This window comes from Pyrus communis, chromosome 15 (assembly GCF_041283825.1).
Source record: "Pyrus communis isolate YQ-2024b chromosome 15, ASM4128382v1, whole genome shotgun sequence".
Classification (NCBI taxonomy): Eukaryota; Viridiplantae; Streptophyta; class Magnoliopsida; order Rosales; family Rosaceae; genus Pyrus; species Pyrus communis.
This window is the reverse complement of record NC_142579.1, coordinates 9,060,558-9,081,893: the sequence shown is the minus strand read 5'-3', so window position 1 is coordinate 9,081,893 and position 21,336 is coordinate 9,060,558. Positions and strand designations below refer to the sequence as shown.

At 40.8% G+C, this 21,336-nt stretch overlaps 1 protein-coding gene and 1 pseudogene across 1 annotated transcript; one reads left to right on the top strand and one right to left on the bottom strand.

The window, feature by feature from the left end:
• Window positions 1–10,378: 10,378 nt before the first annotated feature.
• Window positions 10,379–12,804, bottom strand: LOC137717052 (uncharacterized; annotated as a pseudogene).
• A 307-nt stretch (window positions 12,805–13,111) lies between these two features.
• On the top strand, window positions 13,112–16,802 carry LOC137726282 (uncharacterized). Its single transcript, XM_088684929.1, has 2 exons — window positions 13,112–13,278; window positions 16,037–16,802. The coding sequence occupies exons 1-2, from the start codon at window positions 13,112–13,114 to the stop codon at window positions 16,800–16,802; spliced, it is 933 nt and encodes a 310-aa protein (XP_088541055.1).
• Window positions 16,803–21,336: the final 4,534 nt, after the last annotated feature.

The following is a 21,336-nucleotide window of genomic DNA, read 5'->3' as shown; positions in this document are numbered from 1 at the left end:
CCCGGGACAGTATCAATATCCCCAGGACCCATATTATCAGGGAGGTTATCCCCAGTATTCTGGTGGCTATATGCCGTATCCTTCAGTTCTAGTATGCGAGTCTCAGTGGTTTCAGGGAGGACAGACTCAGCAAGGGGAGATTGCTACGAGTAGTGCAGGGTCTTCGAGGCAGTCTGGTCAGCCCAGTCAGGGCCATGGTACACAGAGTCGTGGTGGCCAGACGAGCAAAGGTCGTCGTGGACGGCAGTAAACCCAGGGGCGTATTCATAACATCTCTCTGCAAGATGCTCAAAATAATCCCGACTTGATCATGGGTACGTTAAATATCCTTGGTTATTTTGCTAGAGTATTAATTGATTGTGGTGTTACAAATTCTGTGATTTCTCATACATTTGCTTAAGTGACGCAACCTCACCCTACACTTCTAGGGTATGATTTAAAGTTTGCTATGCCTAGAGGGGAGAGATGTATTGTAGATCGTGTGTACCCAGGATGTCCGGTGACAGTGGAGGATGTTGTTATGCCAGCTGATCTTATCCCGTTGGATATTGTTGACTTTGATGTGATTCTGGGCACAGATTGGTTGCATTTCAATCGTGCCAATATTGATTGTTACGAGAAAATAGTTACGTTCCATCATCCTGGATTACCTGTGGTTACTTTTGTGGGCGAGCAGAGTAGGGTGAGACATGGCGTTATTTCTGCTATGCGAGTGAAAAGGTTGTTATCTAAAAGTTGCCAAGGGTACTTAGCTCATGTGGTGTTGGATGAGGCTGTTCCTAGTAGAGTGGAGGATGTAAGGGTAGTCAGACATTTTCCTGATGTTTGCCCTGAGGATTTACCTGGCTTGCCGCCAGACCGAGACATGGAGTTCACCATTGAGTTGCTTCCAGGTACTACTCCTATTTCCTTGACTTCTTATCATATGGCTCCTGCTGAGTTAAGGGAATTAAAAGTTCAGTTGCAGGAATTAGTGGTTAAGGGTTTTATTCAGCCTAGTACTTCACCTTGGGGAGCTCCAGTGTTGTTTGTGAGAAAGAAAGACAAAACTTTGAGGCTATGTATTGATTACAGGCAATTGAATCGAGTAATGATTAAAAACCGTTATCCATTGTCGCGTATTAATGATTTGTTTAATCAGCTTCGAGGTGCTTGTGTATTCTCCAAGATTGACTTGAGGTCTGGATATTTTCAAATGAAGATTTGTAGGGATGATGTTCCTAAGACTGCTTTCAAGACTCGTTATGGTCATTACGAGTTTCTGGTTATGCCATGTGGATTGACGAATGCACCGGCTGCTTTTTTGGATTTGATAAACCGAGTATTCCAGCCATATTTAGATAGGTTTGTTATTTTTTTCATCGACGACATTCTGGTGTACTCTAAGTCTAAAGCGGAGCATGTTCGACATCTTACCTTGGTGTTGAAAAGGTTGAGGGAACACCAATTGTATGCTAAGTTTAGCAAGTGCCAATTTTGGTTAGACCAAGTTGCATTTTTGGGGTACGTCATTTCAGCTTAAGGTATCTAAGTTAATCCTCAAAAGGTGGCAGCTGTGGAGAAATGGGAGCAACTGCGAACCGTCACTGAGGTGAGGAGTTTCCTTGGTTTAGCAGGGTATTATCGACGGTTTGTTAAGGATTTTTCTGTGATTGCTTTACCACTGACGAGATTAACAAGGAAAGATGTTAAATTTGAGTGGGATAATAAGTGTGAGCAGAGTTTCCAACAGTTGAAGTATTGTCTCACTCATGCACCTATTTTGGCGCTCCTAGACGATATTGGTGATTTCGAGGTCTATAGTGATGCTTCTTTAAATGGTCTGGGTTGTGTGTTGATGCAGCATGGTAGGGTAATTGCCTATGCTTCACGACAACTGAAACCTCATAAGTTGAATTACCCTACACATGATTTGGAGTTAGCAGCCATTATTTTTGTGTTGAAGCTGTGGAGACATTACCTCCCGGACTATATTAGGTCTTCGTGCTCTGAACTTTGTTTTCACACTTACGCTTGCACATGTATGTTCTTACTTTGTGTAAAGCTGGTTTTTATTTATTCGTACTTTTATTATTATTCTATTAGCTTCCGCACTGTGCACATGGTTACGTCACTTCCACGTGACGGCCAGAATGCCCTAATCTTAATCGGGGTGTGTCATGTAAGTTACATAATTTTTATAGTAAAAATTAGTAATTGATTTAGAGTTTTAATACTCACACCCTTATTAAACTCCTAATTAATTTCAATTCAAACATTTTCAAAATATAAAAATTAAAATTAGAATAAGTTTGTACCCATTAAATTTTTATATAAAAATGATATGTACCCATTCTTAAATATACTATTTTTTTATATGAAAATGTACCATTTTTTAAATATAAAATGTACCCATTTTTTTATATAAAATTCATTTAATTTTTTCTCTAATCCATTTTTTAAACTTATATGGGTACATTCTATTTTGTTGATTTAAGAATGTATCGATGTCAAGTTTAATAGAAGAAATGCTTAATAATTATTAAGCCTAATATCTTCTTTTTTTTTTTTTTTTTTTTTTTGAGTTTTTGAAATATGTACGCATGTATTGGTAAAATAATTTTTTCATTAGGTTTTTATGAACGTACCCATGTATACACATAATATATTGGAGAGTATAATTTATCTTTAATATTTTTAATCCCATAAATTGTGACAGCCCGTTCCGAAAATTTTAAAACGTACGCGTGAAAAGACGATTTTGCCCTTAGTGTGATTTTTACGTTGTGTGGTTGTCTTGAGTTGGTGTGGCTAGTTGTGGACCACACACACACTCTCCCATATTTTCCCTCATCCTTTCCCCCTATCCCTGCACCTGTCCCGTGCCATTTCCCTTCCCATTTTCATATCTAGGTGTACGGACACACTCCAAAACCCTTGTAATCTTCACAGATCGAAGAAACAAAGTACATATCCATGCTCGTGAGGTCCGTAGGAGTTTAACCATACCCATCTCAGCTTGTAGGAAGCTTGGTGAGGTCCTTAGGAGGCTCGGGGTGGTTCGTTTGAAGGTTTTGGAAGTCGGGATCGTGAGTTTCGAGGTTGGCCGGAGTTGGGGGTATTTTCCCGGCGAGATTTCGTGGATTTTAGCACTTGAAAGTGTTGTTTCGCATCTAGGTGATACCTATCCCGAGGACAAGCGTGGTCACTCGAGGCAAGGGGGTTACGACCCTTCCACATACCAGTGAGTGGGCTTTTGGTTTTCCGTATATACCTATATACTTATGTTTTTCCCAGAAATTGATTTGAAACATTATACGTTTATATGCCATGCCTATAGTTTGCCGTTTGTTTATGCTTTGTTAGTTGCATATATATATATATATATATATGTTTGGTGTTGCGAACGCACAGGTAAGTGCCAGGTGAGTTGTGATTTATGTTTACATTCAGTAGTGATTTGAGATACATAGAGAGCTCATAACCTGCACCCCCGGTGTTAGTGCTCCCGCCCAGAGTTGGGCACAGTCCTTCACGTGATGTTCACCTCCCGCACCACACGCTTAGCTTGGATCCAAGTTAGGTGCACAGTCCTGTCATACAGACCACTTTAGGTGGTTCTAACTCGTAGGTGACCCGTGATTATTCGCCCAGCCTTCACGTGATCGTAGCACTTGAGCGTATATATATATTACACCCAGTCTTGTCGTACAGACCACTTTAGGTGGTTCCGACTCGTGTGCAGGTCTAGTTAGTGAGACGGAGATTTGAGCTCTAGAATCAGCCGTACAGGTCACATTAGGTGACTCCGGCTGACATAATATATGATATTGATGTGATATTACCTAAGCACTTGCATTTTACTTTGAGGTTTTGGCATAGCATATTCCTAAGCATGACTTATATATATATATATGTTATTTTCTGGGAAGTATACAGGTTTTACGGCGTGGGGTTAGAACTTATTTATTAAATGGTTTTCGAAAAGCTTTGTTTTTGCCCACTCACGCTTTTGTTTTGCACCCCTTCAGGTTCTAGTTGGCTAGCACATTTGGTGGCTTCCCTGAGGATTTTCCCGGCATATCTGACAGACCACCGCCAGTGTAGGACCACCTTCGGGTGTGCTTTTGTTATGTCGTTTCTTCTGGACTGCATTAGGCTTTCTTGCTCTGAACCTAGTGTTCCCCCTTACGCTTGCACTTGTTCATTATTACCTTGTGTAAAGCTAGTTTTTATTTATTCGCACTATTTATTATTTTATTAGCTTCCGCAGTGTGCACATGGTTACGTCACTTCCACGTGACGGCTAGCATGCCCTGATCTCGATCAGGGTGTGTCAGTTTGGTATCAAAGCCTAGGTTTGGCAGTCATGTGCTTTTGTGAGTATTCTAATGGTTTTGGTGTCTTCTGTCAGAATTATGCTGCCTCGTCGGGAACCACGTCGCTCTGCTGAGCCTAATTTCCCCGATATTGCTCAGCTGGGAGAAGCTATTGCTACAGTTATTCATTCGGCGATCCGCCCTCCCCAGGGGACTCCTCTAGAGACTATGTATAATTTGAAGTTGGATAAGTTTGAAGGCAACGAGGGTCATGAGGGTGTGGAGCAATGATTAGAGCATATTGAGAAGACATTTCGTGTTTTGCATAGTCAGGGGAATCTCCTTGTCGAGAAGTGGGTAGAGACGACATCGTGGTTTTTGGGTAAAGAGTCTGTGTCCTGGTGGAAGCAGGAACTTCGTCGTTTGACTCCAGTTGAGAAGACTGATTGGGATGTATTTTGAGAGTTGTTCAGTAGAAGGTTCGTGCCTCATGAGTATATTGATCGCAAGAAGCAGGAATTCACTGAGCTGAGACAGGGGAAGTTGACAGCGAATGAGTACTACTGGAGGTTCACTGATTAGTCTCGCTATCATCCTGAGGTTGTAGGCAATCCGGCGGAGATGCTTCGTCGTTTCTGTTTAGGCACTATGAAGAAGTGGCGTTCGATGGCTACCACTACCCATTGTGATACCTACCAAGAGTTTTATGAGATTCTGCTGAGAATTGAGGATTAAGAAAATATGCCGAGCGAGAGTGAGGAGGAAGAGAAAGATGGCAATCAGAGGAAGGATGATAAGGGTAAAGGTCAGGCGTCGCTCGGACCTCGTAGGTCACATAACTTCAAGAGGGGTGACACTAGTTCTAGCTCTTCTAGCGGTGGTTTTAGCGCCACTGGTACGTGGAGGTAGGTTTGCTAGTGGTGCTAGAGGCCAGAAACAGGGTGATGCTGGTAGAGGTAGGGCCCTAGTTTGCCGCAGGTGTAATAATCGGCATTTTGGTGAGTGTAGGCGAGGCAGCAGTGGTTGCTTTACTTGTGGGCAGATGGGACATCGGGTTGCAAATTGTCCCCATAGTCTGCAGCAGAAGCCGCATCAGACTTTCTTGCCACCACCTATACCGATTCAGTAAATTCCGGGTCCGGGTAGTTATGGGCAGACAGGTCTAGGTGATGCCTACTACTATCAGGGCGATGCTGTTCCTTATGCCCCGCGACTGTATCAGTATCCCTAGGACCCATATTCCCAGGGCGGTTATCCTCCGTATTCTGGCGGCTATACGCTGTATCCCCAGTTCCAGCAGGTGGGCCTCAATGGTTTCAGGGAGGACAGATTCAGCAGGGGGAGATTACTACGAGTAGTGCGGGGTCTTCGAGGCAGTTTGGTCAGCCCAGTCAGGGGCGTGGCACTCAGAGTCGTGGTGGCCAGATGAGCAGAGGTTAAGATAGATGACAGCAGACCCAGGGGCGTATTCATAATATTTCTCTGCAGGACGCTCAAAACAATCCAGATTTGATCATAGGTACGTTAAATATCCTTGGTTATTTTGCTAGAGTATTAATTGATTGTGGTGCTACACATTCTATGATTTCTCATACATTTGCTCAAGTGACGCAACCTCGCCCCACACCTCTAGGGTATGATTTAGAGTTCGCTATGCCTAGAGGGGAGAGATGTATGGTAGATCGTGTGTACCCAGGATGTCCAGTGATAGTGGAAGATGTTATGCCAGCTGATCTTATCCCGTTAGACATTGTTGACTTTGATGTGATTCTGGGCACGGATTGGTTGCATTTCAATTGTGTCAATATTGATTGTTACGGGAAAATAGTTACGTTCCATCGTCCTGGACTACCTGTGGTTACTTTTATGGGCGAGCAAAGTGGGGTGAGACATGGCGTTATTTCAGCCGTGCGAGCAAAGAGATTGTTATCTAAAGGTTGCCAGGGGTACTCAGCTCATGTGGTGTTGGATAAGGCTCCTCCTAGTAGAGTAGAGGATTTGAGGGTAGTTAGACATTTTCCCAATGTTTTCCTTGAGGATTTACCTAATTTACCGCCAGACCAAGACATGGAGTTCACTATTGAGTTGCTTCCAGGTACCAATCCTATTTCCTTGACTCCTTATCGTATGGCTCCCGCTGAGTTAAGGGAATTGAAAGTTCAGTTGCAGGAATTAGTGGATAAGGGTTTTATTCAGCCTAGTACTTCACCTTGGGGAGCTCCAGTATTGTTTGCGAGGAAGAAAGACGGAACTTTGAGGCTATGCATTGATTATAGGCAATTGAATCGGGTGACAATTAAAAACCGTTATCCGTTACCGTGTATTGATGATTTGTTTGATCAGCTTCGAGGTGCTTGTGTATTCTCCAAGATTGACTTGAGGTCTGGATATTATCAGCTGAAGATTAGTAGGGATGATGTTCCTAAGACGGCGTTCAGGACTCGTTATGGTCATTACGAGTTTCTGGTTATGCCGTTTGGTTTGACGAATGCACCAACTGCTTTTATGGATTTGATGAACCGATGTTCCAGCCATATTTGGATAGGTTTGTTATTGTTTTCATCAACGACATTCTGGTGTACTCTAAGTCTAAAGCGAAGCATGTTCGACATCTTACTTTGGTGTTGAAAAGGTTGAAGGAACACCAATTGTATGCTAAGTTTAGCAAGTGCCAGTTTTGGTTAGACCAAGTTGCGTTTTTGGGGCACATCATTTCAGCTCAGGGTATTTTGGTGGATCCTCAGAAGGTCGCAGCTGTGGAGAAATAGGAACAACCGCAAACCGTCACTGAGGTAAGGAGTTTCCTTGGTTTAGCAGGGTACTATCGACGGTTTGTTAAGGATTTTTCTGTAATTGCTTTACCACTGACAAGATTAACGAGGAAAGACGTTAAATTTGAATGGGATGATAAGTGTGAGTAGAGTTTCCAGCAGTTGAAGTATTGTCTCACTCATGCATCTGTTTGGGCACTCCTGGACGATAGTGGTGATTTCGAGGTTTATAGTGATGCTTCTTTGAATGGTCTGGGATGTGTGTTGATGCAGCATGGTAGGGTGATTGCTTATGCTTCGCGACAGTTGAAACTCCATAAGTTGAATTACCCTACACATGATTTCGAGTTAGCCGCCATTATTTTTGCATTGAAATTGTGGAGACACTACCTTTATGGAGAGAAATGTAAGATCTTTACAGATCATAAGAGGCTTCAGTATCTTTTTACGCAGAAAGATCTTAATCTTCGTTAGCGGAGGTGGATGGAGTTGCTCAGTGATTATGACTGCACGATTGACTATCACCCTGGTCATGCAAATGTAGTGGCTGATGCACTTAGCAGGAAATCTCAGGGTCGTATCAATGCGTTGTACACTAGTCGTATTCCTCTTCTGGCAGACTTACGTTCTACGGGAGTGAGGTTGGAAGCAGAAGATTGAGATGTGGCTTTACTTGCTAATTTTCAAGTTAGGCCAATTTTAGTTGATCGGGTGCTTGAAGCTCAAATGGCTGATAAAGAAACTCAAGAATTGATCCAAGCTCAAGATCGAGGGAGGAGGAGAGACCTTAGAGTTCGTGATTCGGATGGCATGCTGATGCAGGAGGGTAGGATGTTTGTGCCTAATAATTTGGATTTAAAGAAAGCAATTCTCAATGAAGCACATATCTCGGCTTATGCCATGCATCCAGGAGCTATTAAAGTGTATCATACCATTCGACCGTTTTATTATTGGCCGGGTACGAAGAAGGAGATAGTTGAGTATATGAATAGGTGTGTTGTTTGTCAGCAAGTTAAGGCGGAAATGAAGAAGCCGTTTGGGTTGTTGCAGCCGCTTCCCGTTCCAGAGTGGAAATGGGAAAACATTACTATGGATTTTGTGTACAAGCTTCCGCGTACACATAATGGCTTTGATGACATTTGGGTGATTGTTGATCGTCTTACTAAGTCAACACATTTCATTCCAGTGAGGGAGAAGTATTCTTTGGGCCGATTAGCGGAGTTGTTCATCTCAAAGATTGTGAAGTACCATGGTGTCCTTGTGAGTATTGTCTCGGATCGTGATCTACGATTTACGTCTAAGTTTTGGGTGGCATTTCAGGAAGCTTTGGGTACGAGGCTACTTTATAGTACGGTGTATCATCCTCAGACGGATGGACAGTCAGAGAGAACCATTCAGACTTTGGAGGATATGTTGCGAGCTTCGGTATTACAGTTTGGTGATGCTTGGCACAAGCAGTTGGATTTAATGGAATTTGCCTACAACAACAGCTTTCATTCGAGTATCGGCATGGCACCATTTGAGGCATTGTATGGCAGATCTTGTCGCACACCGTTGTGTTGGTCGGAGGTCGGAGAAAGAGTTTTGGTGGGTTCGGAGATTGTTGAGGAGACTACTCAAAATGTTCAGGTGATTAAGTCTAACCTGAAGGCATCCTAGGATAGGCAGAAGAGTTTAGCAGATCGGCATGCTACTGACAGAGTGTATGAGGTTGGCGATTGGGTATTTCTGAAGCTTTCACCATGGAGAGGCGTTGTACGGTTTGGAAAGAAAGGTAAGTTAAGTCCCAGGTACATTGGACCATACATGGTCACTGAGCGAGTCGGCGAGGTAGCTTACAGGTTGGAGTTGCCTCCAGAGTTGGCTAGAGTACATAACGCTTTTCACGTGTCCATGCTTCGACATTATGTTGTTGATCCGTCTCATGTGATACCTCCTCAACCCTTGGAAATCAATCCGGATTTGACTTATGATGAGGAACCAGTGACGATCCTAGATTGGAAGGAAAAGGTTTTGAGGAACAAGACGGTGAACTTAGTGAAAGTTTTGTGGAGAAATCATTCTGTGGAGGAAGCTACGTGGGAAACAGAAGATCGAATGAGAGATTTGTATCCTCGGTTGTTCTTTGATCAAGTCAGGATTATTCTGAGCATCCTGCAGAGAAATATTGTGGATACGCCCCTGGGTCTGCTGTCGTCCACTGTGACCTTTGCTAGTCTGACCAACACGACTTTGCACATTATGCCCCTGACTAGGCTGACCAGAATGCCTTGAAGATCCTGCACTACTAGAAGCAATCTCTCCCTGCTGAGGCTGTCCTCTCTGGTACCATTGAGATCTACCTACTGGAATGGGAGGATACGACATATAACCTCCAAAATACTGAGGATACGACATATAACCTCTAGAATACTGAGGATACCCACTTTGGAAATAAGGATACTGGGAATACGGATACTGCCCTAAAGCATAAGGAACAGTGTCAACTTGATAATGGTAAGCACCACCACGACCCATTTGACTAAAACCACTAGACCCTGGAACTTGCTAGATCGGCATTGGTGGTGGTAGGAAAGACTGCTGGGGCCTCTGCTCATTCTAAGGATAACTTATCGCTCTATGTCCCATCTTCCCACAAGTGAAACATCCACTGCTGCCTTTCCTACATTCTCCAAAATGCCGATTATTACATCTGCGGTAAAATGGAGCTCTTCCTCTACTAGCGTCCCATTGTCTCTGGCCTCTAGGATCCCTAGAAAATCTACCACCTCCTGTCCCCACCAGGATGCCGATTCTTTACCTAAGAACCATAAAGTCGTATCTACCCACCTTTCAGAAGGAAGATTCCTTTGACTTTGCAACACTCGAAAAGTCTTTTCAATATGCTCAAGCCACTGCTCAGCTCCCTCATATCCTTCATGACCCTCAAACTTATCCAGCTTTAGATTATACATGATCTCTAGATGAGTCTTCTGAGGAGGGTGGAGCAAAGACTGAATCGCATGAGCTATAGCTTCCCCTAACTGAGCTATATCGGGGAAACTAGGCTTAGCTGAGCAACATGGTTCTCTTCGAAGCGGCATAGTTCTAACAGAAGACACCAAAACAATTAAACCACTCACAAATAATGTAGGACTGCCAAACCAAGGCTCTGATACCAAACTGATACACCCCGAAGAGCGGTGAAGCTAGGATTTCTTAGGGGGAGGGGCGAACTTAAAAGAATGCAAGGTTAAAGAAAAATGGCAACAACTAAATCTTTTTATATAGTAATATCTTCCATAATTAATCAATACAAACAAATTACAATTATTGTCGGTGAGGTTTCATGTCATGAAAACGTCGCATAATAGGCTCATCATCAATAAAAGCAAATACATATTTCTCAATGTAAACAAGCATGCTATCACTCAACCATTGATCTCCCATTTTGTTACGCAATGGTGTTTTCACAATCTTCATAGCAGAAAAAGCTCTCTCCACCGAAGCAATTGCAACTGGTAACACCAAAGCCAATGTAAGAAGCTTATACACTAACATATAGCTTTCACACCTCCCGGTCTTCACTAACTCTTTTGCAAGATCACTAATTCCTCTTAATGATGAAAACTCACTATGCATCTTCATATCATGGATGTAATTGTCATGTTGAATTGGAAGATTCATAAGGTCCATACGATCAAAATCTTGAGGATAAAGTTGGGCTAAACGAACAATTTTTGCTTTGTCAAAAGATGCAAAATTATTCACCGGACTCAAACATGCCATACAAAGAAGTAACTCGGTGTTTACCTTATTGAAGCGATCATTCAACTCCTTTAGTTGCACATCAAGGACTTGAAAATAGAGGTCCACATGATAGTAATGGAAGTTTGTGATTTTTAGAGCTTTACGCCTTGATTTTCCAGGTACGAAATGCAAATCCTCCATGTTAGGAACGATAATATCATGCTCCTCACAAAAATTTTCTACGTCATGAAACAAGTCCCCAAAGTCATCATCTTTCAAGGATTGTAGTCTTTGCTTGCTACTTCCACTAACGTCATCGCATTCACAATATCTTGATCTTTCTTTTGCAATGCTTGTGATAACTCATTTGTAATTCCCAATATAAGTCTCATCAAGAAAAGGTGAAATGCAAAATCATAAGTTTGCATGTCTTTGAATAACCTAGTTGTTTCACCGAGCTTATCTTGGTTGCGATCACTTTTAATCCATTCAACCACCTCCATCACGGCTTCAAACATAACAATAATACTAACTATAATACCATAATGTGAGTTCCACCGTGTATCACATGGACGCATGAGACTACTTTCTTGATTTAACCCTTTACCCGTTTCAAGATTACCAAGATCAAGAGCTTTCTGAATTTGTTCTTATTGTTTTTCTCTAAATGCATCACGACGCTTACACGATGATCCAACAAGATTCACCAAACTACTAGCATTGATGAAGAAATTGGCAACATCCTCATTGTCCTTTGCCACGAATACAAGAGCTAGTTGGAGTTGGTGTGCAAAACAATGAATATAAAATGCTTGAGGGTATTTGTTCAAATTCTTTGTTTTAAGACCATTTAACTCACCTTTCATATTACTAACTCCATCATAGCCTTGTCCTCGTAACTTGGACATACTCAAATTTGTTGTAGCAAACAATCTTTCAATGGCCTCTTCAAGGGAGCTACTAGTTGTAGAGGAGACATGTTGAACACCCAAAAACTTTTCAATTGCTTCTCCTTTTTTGTTCACATAACGCAATACCACCATCATTTGCTCTTTAGTTGAAGAATCACGTGCTTCATCAACCAAAAGAGAAAAAAATGCACCTTCCATATCTTTAGCGATTGCATTTACATTTTCAATGGCACAAGCATGGACAAGATCTTTTTGAATATCGGAAGAAGTATACTTAAGATTCTTGGGAGCATTCTCAAACACAACCTTTCTAACTTGTTCATTATGCTTGGAAAGAAATTGCATAAGCTCCAAATAATTACCCTTATTGCTTGATTTCAACGATTCATTGTGGCCACGAAAAGGCAAACCTTGTCCCAACAACCATCTTGTGCACTCAAGTGAGGCACTCAATAAAGTACGATAATTAATGCGAGCTTCATCGGTTTGCTTAATCACAAATGTTTCAATGTGTTGTTTTTGTGTCATCAAATCTCTAGCTTGTTGTACAGCCTTATTATGAAGACTTCTAACACCTCCCTTATGGACTCGAAGATTTTCGGGTCCCTTCTTCCAATTTGTAAACCCTATCTCAGTGAAGACATCACTTCCAGTGTTATACATTTGATCAAAATCAAATTTGAAAAGATAACAATAACGGAAAAATGCAACATTTTTTGATATACTATACTCCAACCACTTGAACTTATCAAACCAACCGATGATAAGACATCGATTGTCACTAACCTTTCTTGGCATGATGTGGTCTCTAGGTTGACAAGGATCAATTTGGAGATAGTGTCTACGAATTCCTTCATGATAATTAGGTGGATAATCAAGCATTCGACGTCTATGCGCAGGGTCTGCAGGAAGATTAGCCAATATTTCATCCAACTCAGTGGCCTCACTTTGTTGTGACCTACTCGGAATATTTGAAGGAGGACTTCTTGGAATATTTGAAGGAGGATGAGGACTACTCGGAATATTTGAAGGAGAAGGACTATCTGAAATGTATGAAGGAGGATTTAAGCATTGTTTCTTATAGTATTGTTCCATTATGCAACTGTAAAATGGAAAGAAAAAAAAAAATCTTAGACTCTTAACTAATCATATTCATATGAATACAACCAATCAATTCAACTAATCATCAAGAATTCAAATTTTAATTTTCACCCTAAAAAATAATTTCATAATTTCATATCAATAATCATAGAAGCATATGATTCACATCAATAATCAATAACCAATAACCATATTAGTGCATTACCATATTATTCTATACCAATTAAACAAAATTCGTATTAAATAATTAATTAGGGTTAGGGATTATACATATAGGAATTAAAAAATTTACCTTTAAAGAATGGAAGCTGACGGCTCAGTGGCTAGAGAATGGCTTGTGAGTTGTGATGGCAGCAAGAAGCCAACGGGAATAGAAATTGAAAACCCTTCCATTCCGTTGGTGTTGCAACTTGGTTGGCTATTGCTGGGATTTTGGGAGCAGCAGGACCTCACCTCTCTGTCTAATTGGTGAATGGGTTACGGGAGGGATTGAAGAAAGTAGGGGAAACGGGTGGGGGACAATGCGACACGCACGCGGTCCCCCCTATATAATTTTTTTTTTAAATATCCAAAACGGCGCCATTTGACTTAAAAAAATTTAAATTTTTTTACCAAACCAAAATGATGTTGTTTTGGCTTGGATTTTTTTTTTTAAAAAAAAAAGCTAATCTGCTGTTGCTACGCAACAGAACAGATAACCCAACATCGTCGGCAACAAAAACAGAGGATGAAGCAGTGGGTTTTCCGGCGAGGGGAGTGGCGAACCCGGATCTCCAGTGCTGTTTCCCGGCGAGGGGAATGGCAGTTGCCACTCCTTGCCCTCACGTGGCTTCGCCACTGACCTCGACCGAAATCAAGGCGTGCTGGTCGTCACGTAAGGGTGACGTAGCCATGTGCACAGTGCGGAAGCAAAAATAATAATAAAAGTATGAATAAATAAAAACCAAACTACCAAAAGCTAGTTAAAGTAACACACTAGTGTGAGACTAAAAGTGATAGACAAAATTCAGAGCATAGAAAGCCTAAGTGCAATCTAGAAGAACGAATACTAATTACACAACACCCAAAGGTGATCCTACATTTGTGTTGTTTTGTCAGAACCATCGTTAAGTCCTTGTGAGCCACCAAAACGCTTTTAACTAGCACCTAGAGGGGCGCAAAACAGAAAGTGTGAGTGGGCAAAAACAAAGCTTTTCAAAATCATTTTATTCTCCAAAAGTTCTAACCCCTCTCCATAAAACCTGTATAATTTCCCAAAAAATAGAATATATATATATATATATATATATATATATCGAAATCATGCTCAGAATAACAACATTCGTACATATGCCATATCGATTATCTCAACATATGATGTAAGTAACCTAGGTAATGTCAATCAATGCAAATGATATATCAGCCGGAGTCACCTGACATGACCTGTACGGCTGAATCTAGAGCTCACATCCACATCTCAACAACTATACTTGCACACGAGTTGGAACCACCTAAAGTGGTCTGTACCATAGGCTGGGTGTAAATAAATACGCTCAAGTGCTACGATCACGTAGTGCGAGTCACCTACGAGTCGGAACCACCTAGTGCGATCTGTACGACAGGCTGGCACCTACCTTGGATTCAAGGTGAGCGTGTGGTGCGGGAGGTGAACGATCACGTAAAGGCTGTGCCCTAACTCTGGGCGGGAGCACTAACACCAGGGTGCAGGTTTATGAGCTCTCAATTCATCTCACATAACCATTAATTCACAACCATAATCTATAAACTTACTTGGTACCTGTAGGTCTGCAGCACCAATCATAAATATTTACAACTACTAACACATAATTAAATAAGCAGGCACTTTGCATGGCATTTTAAAACATATAAACATTCAATTTCATTTTCTGGGAAAACTCTCAAGTATATAGGTATATAAGGAAAACCAAAAGCCCACTCACTGGTATGTGGAAGGGTCGTAGCCCCTGAGCTTCGAGTGACTGTGCTCGTCCTCAGGATAGGTCTTATCTATATGTGAAACAACTATATAAACATCAATTTAATGCACATAACTAAAATTAGGTAATAACTTCTTATACAATGCTTAAATGGGACGTTTTAATATACCAACGTGATCTACTCAACCTCACGAACATCCCCATATTTTAAAAATAATTTTCTGAGGTCTCATGCGCCCCCACGCATCGGCCAAGGAATGGCCAGACGCGCCGGCCATGCGTAGGCACGTGCTTGGTACACGAACAGAATCCCTAATGGCGTTAGGGAATATTCCGTCCAAAAGCAAGTATATTCCATTAAAACTAACGTAACGCTGTTAACTACCGTTAGGAATATTCCGTTAGAGTTGACGAAATATTCGTTGTCTTCTCCGGTGATCCTCGCCGGAGCCGTCGCCGGCCGCCACCTGTGTCGCCAGAAACTGGGAAAATTTTCAAATCTTCATATCTTCTTCAATTCTTAACCAAATTCTATGAAATTTGTACCAAAATGGAGCTTACAATGAGTAGAATAAAACCTTACCACTTTGAAACCCCAAAAATGCCAGAATCTCGTTGGAGAAATCTCACAAAATCCGGTCAACCTTAAAGCTTGCTATCCCGACGTCGAAAATCCTTCAAACTTATTCCTCGAGCTTCATGAGAAGATTCTAAAGCTCCCTATAACCTCAAACTCAATGAAACCTCCGTGATCACCGGTGCATAAACAGTGCATGAAAACTAGGTTCTCGGGTTTTCGAGGCTTTCCTCAGGAGCTTGCAAGGAGTTCGAATCTTACCTTCTAGACATCAATCCGTGCGTGGAAGGTTGGTTTTGAAGTTCATCTGTACACTTGCAAGGGAAATGGAAGAAAATTCGAGAGAAAGAAGAGAGAGGGAGTCACGAGGAAAAAAGGATGGGTGTATATAAGTGTGTGTGTGGTCCAAATGGCAGCCCACCAACCAAAACAAATCAAACACCCTACAATGCTAATTAACGTCTAGGGGCAAAATCATCTTTTCCCACTAACGTTACAAATAATTCGGGACGGGCTGTCACAACACGGACTATCATGTTCATGCTTACTATAATTTAATTGTTACCTTGTTTAAGATATAAAAGATGGCACCTACTAGAAAATATCCATCTGGCTACTTGAAGCAACAAAGAAAAAGAAGGGTTGAACAATTGACTCAGTCTAAAAAATGAGCTATTGATAGGTTTTTTGTTAAATAAAAAGAACCACAAAGTTCAGTGGATGATTTAGTTAATGAACAACACATTGACAATGAGAAATTAGTTGATGATTTGGGCCATGATGAAATTAATGACATTCTTGAAGAGAATGATAATTATGAGGATGCTCCTAATGCCTTCATTGGACAATTGAGTGAGTCCATTCCCTTGAACATTTATGATCCTCAAATTTGGGATAGTCTTGATCCCAAATGGATTGATTTGTTAGCAGAAAAAGGTCCTATAAGAGATCTATCAATTGAGAAAGGTACTAAAGATCAGTTTAATAGGCGTTTTAATGCAGCCTTTTACACTCGATACTTGTCCAATGGAGAGAAACATGATAGAGATTGGCTAGTGTATTCAAAATATATTGATAAAGTGTTCTGTTTTTGTTGCAAATTGTTCAAGAAAGGGCCTCTCAAAGGTCAATTAGCAAATGAGGGCTACAAAGATTGGACACATCTCAGTGTGAGGCTTAAAGAGCATGAAATCAGTTCTGATCACATCTCAAACATGACCACTTGGATTAATTTGCGTCTTAGACTGGAAAAAAATGAAACAATTAACAAAGTTGTGCAGGACCAGATCAAGAAAGAAAAAGAGCATTGGAGGGAGTTACTACGAAGGTTGATTTCCATTGTGAAATATCTAGCTAAATACACTTTGGCATTTCGTGGAACGAACGATACGCTTTATGAAGAAAGCAATGGAAATTTTATGGGCCTTGTTCAAATGATGGCTGAATTTGATCCACTGATAAAGAAACATCTTCAATGATTTAAAAAAAATGAGATTCATTACCATTATCTTAGTTATACCATCCAGAATGAATTGATATTGTTGATATCTTGTGAAATCAAAGCTGCAATCATTCAGACAATTAAAGAAGCTAAATATTTTACTGTGATACTTGATTGTACACCTGATATTAGCCACCAAGAACAGATGACTTTGATCTTAAGATGTGTGGATGTGAATAGTACTCCAATAAAAGTAAAAGAATATTTTTTTGCAGTATCTGAATGTGAATAACACATCCGGACAAGGATTGTTTGAAGAGTTACAAAATGTATTAAAAGCTCTTGATCTTGATATTGACGATGTGAGAGGACAAGGATATGATAATGGATCAAATATGAGAGGGAGACACCAAGGGGTACAGAAAAGGCTTTTGGATATAAATCATAGGGCAATGTACACTTCATGCGGTTGCCATAGTCTCAACTGAACACTTTGCGATATGGCAAACTCTTGTGGCAAAGCTAAAGACTTCTTTGGAATAGTACAACATATTTACAGCTTGTTCGTTAATTCTACAAAACGATGCCAAATTCTGAAAGAAAATATAAAAAGACTGACTCTCAAATCATTGTCGGCCAGACTGATAGGAGCATATTCATGCGACTTAAATGGCTTGTTCTCGTGCATTTACGTTATGTTTCTCTCGTTATTTTAGTCCTTTATGCTTCTTTTGTGTGTTTTCAGGTTCTAAGGGCTTAGGGAACAAGAAAGTGCATTTTGAGGCCATTTGGAGCATTTTTGGGCATAGATTGGATAGCTTATCCATGGAGCCAAGAGGATGGACGAATTTGAAGGCCTTGTATTCACTTTGGACATAAAACAAAGGGCCTAGCCCATTCTCTCTTATTCTCTCCCTTATAGCCATGCAAAGAACCATCCATTCCATCAAAAACAATCCATCAATTCACATGCAAAACCACCATTAACACACATGCACCCAAACAAAGCCAACCTAGCTAACCCTACATGCATTCTTTATTCACTCTTCATCATTGCATTCATTCTCCAAACACTTTCATTAATTAAAACACATTTGCACATCCACTCATTCTTTCCCCAAAGCCGTGCATTCCCAATCCCTTTCCAACATTTCACATGCATTTCCACCTTGGTCATGCTTTCCCATTTCATTATTCATTCACTTTGCATTCATTCAAATCACCCACATGCACTCTTAATCATTCATCCATTTCACCACAAATCCCTCTTTGCTGTGCAAATGATATTCCCTTCACATTCAACACATGCATTCACACACCAACTCACACTTCCTTTGCCGCGCATTCCTTATGACCATTTTCAGATTTCCTCTATGCATTCACATGCATTTCCAACCTAGCAACACCCCTTTAATCATTCCTAGATGCCACTCACATGCCTTCACATTCATTTTCAACAACAATCACTTCAAATGTCATGCATTCACATGCATTTACACAACACCAAAACATCCTTGCCGTGGGCATTCTTTGCATTTCCAGCATCTTCACATGCCTTTCCAGCTTTCCCTTAGATTTTCAGCAACTTCTCTTAATCATTGCAGCCACCTACATGCATTATTTATTAAATCTTCATCATGCATCCAGATTTTCAACAAGAAAACATCCTTGCCGTGGGCATTCTTTGCATTTCCAGCACACACACACACCTTCACATGCAATTCCAGCTTTCACATGCTTCCCTAGCTGTTTGTCCATCATTAATTAGCCACTTGCATGCTTAAACAAACAGCCATTTATACCTTCATTCTCCTATAAAAGCCCTTGCATTCCCATCATTCATATCATCTCATTTTTTTCATACACAACACACCACATTCACTCTCCACCTTCTTTAGCCGTGAGTCCCCCTTCCCCATCAATCCATTCTTCCATCTCCAACCACTCCCTACTCCATTCCACATACATCTAAAGCCCTTAACATCTCCTTAGACCTTGTGCCACAACGAAGAGGAAGAGAAGAGTGCCTAAACGTTCATACAATTCAAGTTTGAGTTGTTGGAATGCTTAGGTGTTTCTTTGATTTCAAAGTTATGAGGAACCAAACCCCCTTTAGCTAGGGGGTGATTCGAAACTATGTTTATATTTGCAATATGAATTGATTAACTTTCGTTGGAATTTCATAAGTTGTGGATTCAATTTGTTTAACCGTTTGATTGATAACTTATTTATGAATGTTTATTAAGAATGCGCGCTTAATTTTCATGCATAAATATGACGCTAGAATATAAGTGAATTTCACCTAATCGTTATGAACTTATATTCACAAGTAGTGGAGGTTGCTTATAAACAATCGTGTTAAACGAATTCTTGGCATAAGTTTCATGCGTATTCCATAGTAACGAATGCCTCGTCGATGTTTATGATTTCCGTTGAACTTAATGATCTTTGTTGAATGTCTCTATCATGCGTATTCCATAGTTAGGGACTTTGATTAAGAATAATTTGGTTGTAATGCGTATTCCATTCAATCCAACGAATCTAGGGAAATCTGAAAGTTAATTTAAGCGGACCTAATTAACTTGGAGCATTGAGTTTCATAATTTATCGAAAGACCAACTGAGAATCAATTTTGTATGCAAGTGTAACATGTGTGGAGAAGAACCCCTTAGCTATTCCATCATCCATATTTTCATCACATTCATCTTTACTATTTGTTTTAAATTATAATCTGTCCGTTTAATTTAATCTCGTCCAACCACAATCACCCCCCCTTATTTTGTTAAGTCTTAATCATTTGATTTGTCTTATTTTATGTTTTTGAGTATTTGGAGTCTTTTAAACTTGTTTTGAGTCTTTTAGTTTGTCTTAGTGTTTTAAAAGTTAGTTTTATTTATTTGAGTCAAGTATTTAGCATCCCTAGTTAATCCCCGGTTAGAACGATCCCTACTTACATCATTACTACAATTGTCACAAATAGGGTTTAGTTTGTGTGCGTATAAATCTCGCATCAAATTTTGGCACCGTTGCCGGGGATTGGCAAAGTTGCTAATCCCTTGTCTTGAGTCTTGTTTAATTTGTTTAGTCTCTGTTTTGTTTTAATTTTTTTTTTTTTTTTTGCACCGTGTGTATGTATTTTTGTACCGTGTGTGGCAACTTGTTTTCTTACTTGTGCCAAGTCTATTAAGTTGGTTACTTATCTTGTTTACTTTTGTGTGTAGGTACTAGTTTATGACCCGTAGCTCACAACCTGTTCGTGAGCATATCTCCGACTTTGACGGTGATTTCAAGAGGACTTTGAGAAGGAACAAGAAATTGCAAGAGTCTAATCCTCCTAGTCCCGAACCTGAAGTAGAAGAGGAATCCACGGATTGGGTTAAAGAGGAAGTACCAACCATGGCCGTGGACAATCGAACCATTAAAGAGCTTTCTGCCTCAGGTTTGGCCAATGCAGCCCCTCTTTGCATTCAATACCCCGCAGCTGCCCAAGGCAAGACCGATGAATTCGAATTGAAGTCAAGCTTGTTGCACCACATTCTGAAGTACCATGGGCTTTCCATGGAAGATCCCAACAAGCATCTCAAGGAGTTCGAGGTTGTTTGTTCGAGCATGACACCCATAAATGTCGATGGGAACATTCTGATGATAAAGGCTTTTCCATTCTCTCTTGTGGAAAAGGCTAAGGATTGGCTTTATGAATTGGCACCCGGGACCGTTACTTCTTGGGAGAGCATGAAGAGAGCCTTCTTGGAGAAGTTCTTCCCTACTTCAAAAGTCATACTCTTGAGGAAGAAAATTAGCGGAATCCAACAAAGTCAAGGAGAATCTTTTCCGGCATACTACGAGCGTTTTAAAACCCTTGTTGCATCATGTCCTCAACATCAAATGAAGGAGGAGCTTCTCCTTCAATACTTCTATGAGGGCCTTCTTCCCATTGAAAGGCAAATGCTCGATGCTTCGGCGGGAGGTGCATTGGTGGACAAAACACCTATGGCAGCCAAGACCCTAATTGCAAACCGTGCTCTAAATGCACAACAATATGAAGGTGTTGGACAAAGAGAAGGGCCACGACAACAAAGTGTGAATGAGGTAAGTGCAATTTCTGATATTCAGTCACAATTGGCTAATCTTACTTCTCTCGTGTCTCAGGTTGTCAAGGGGTCAAAATCACAAGAAAACCAAGTGTGTGGCGTGTGTACAATGCAAGGGCATCCATCCGAGACATGCCCTCAATTAATAGAGAATGGGGGATGGGAATCTACCAATGCCATAGGCTATGGGAATCAAAACCAATCGAGGAACGATCCATATTCTAACACATATAATCCAGGTTGGAGAGACCACCCAAATTTCAGATGGAGAGATGTACAACAACCTGCCCAACAATCTGCACCACAAAGGGGATTTCAACAAAACCTACCTGGATTCCCGCGACCATACCAATCCAACCAACCACCATCGTCCCAAAACAACTCAGGTTCGTCTTTTGATAATTCTCAAGTTATTCAATTGCTAACTACATTGGCGCAGGGGCAAGAAAAACAAACAAAGGACATGCATAATTACGCCAA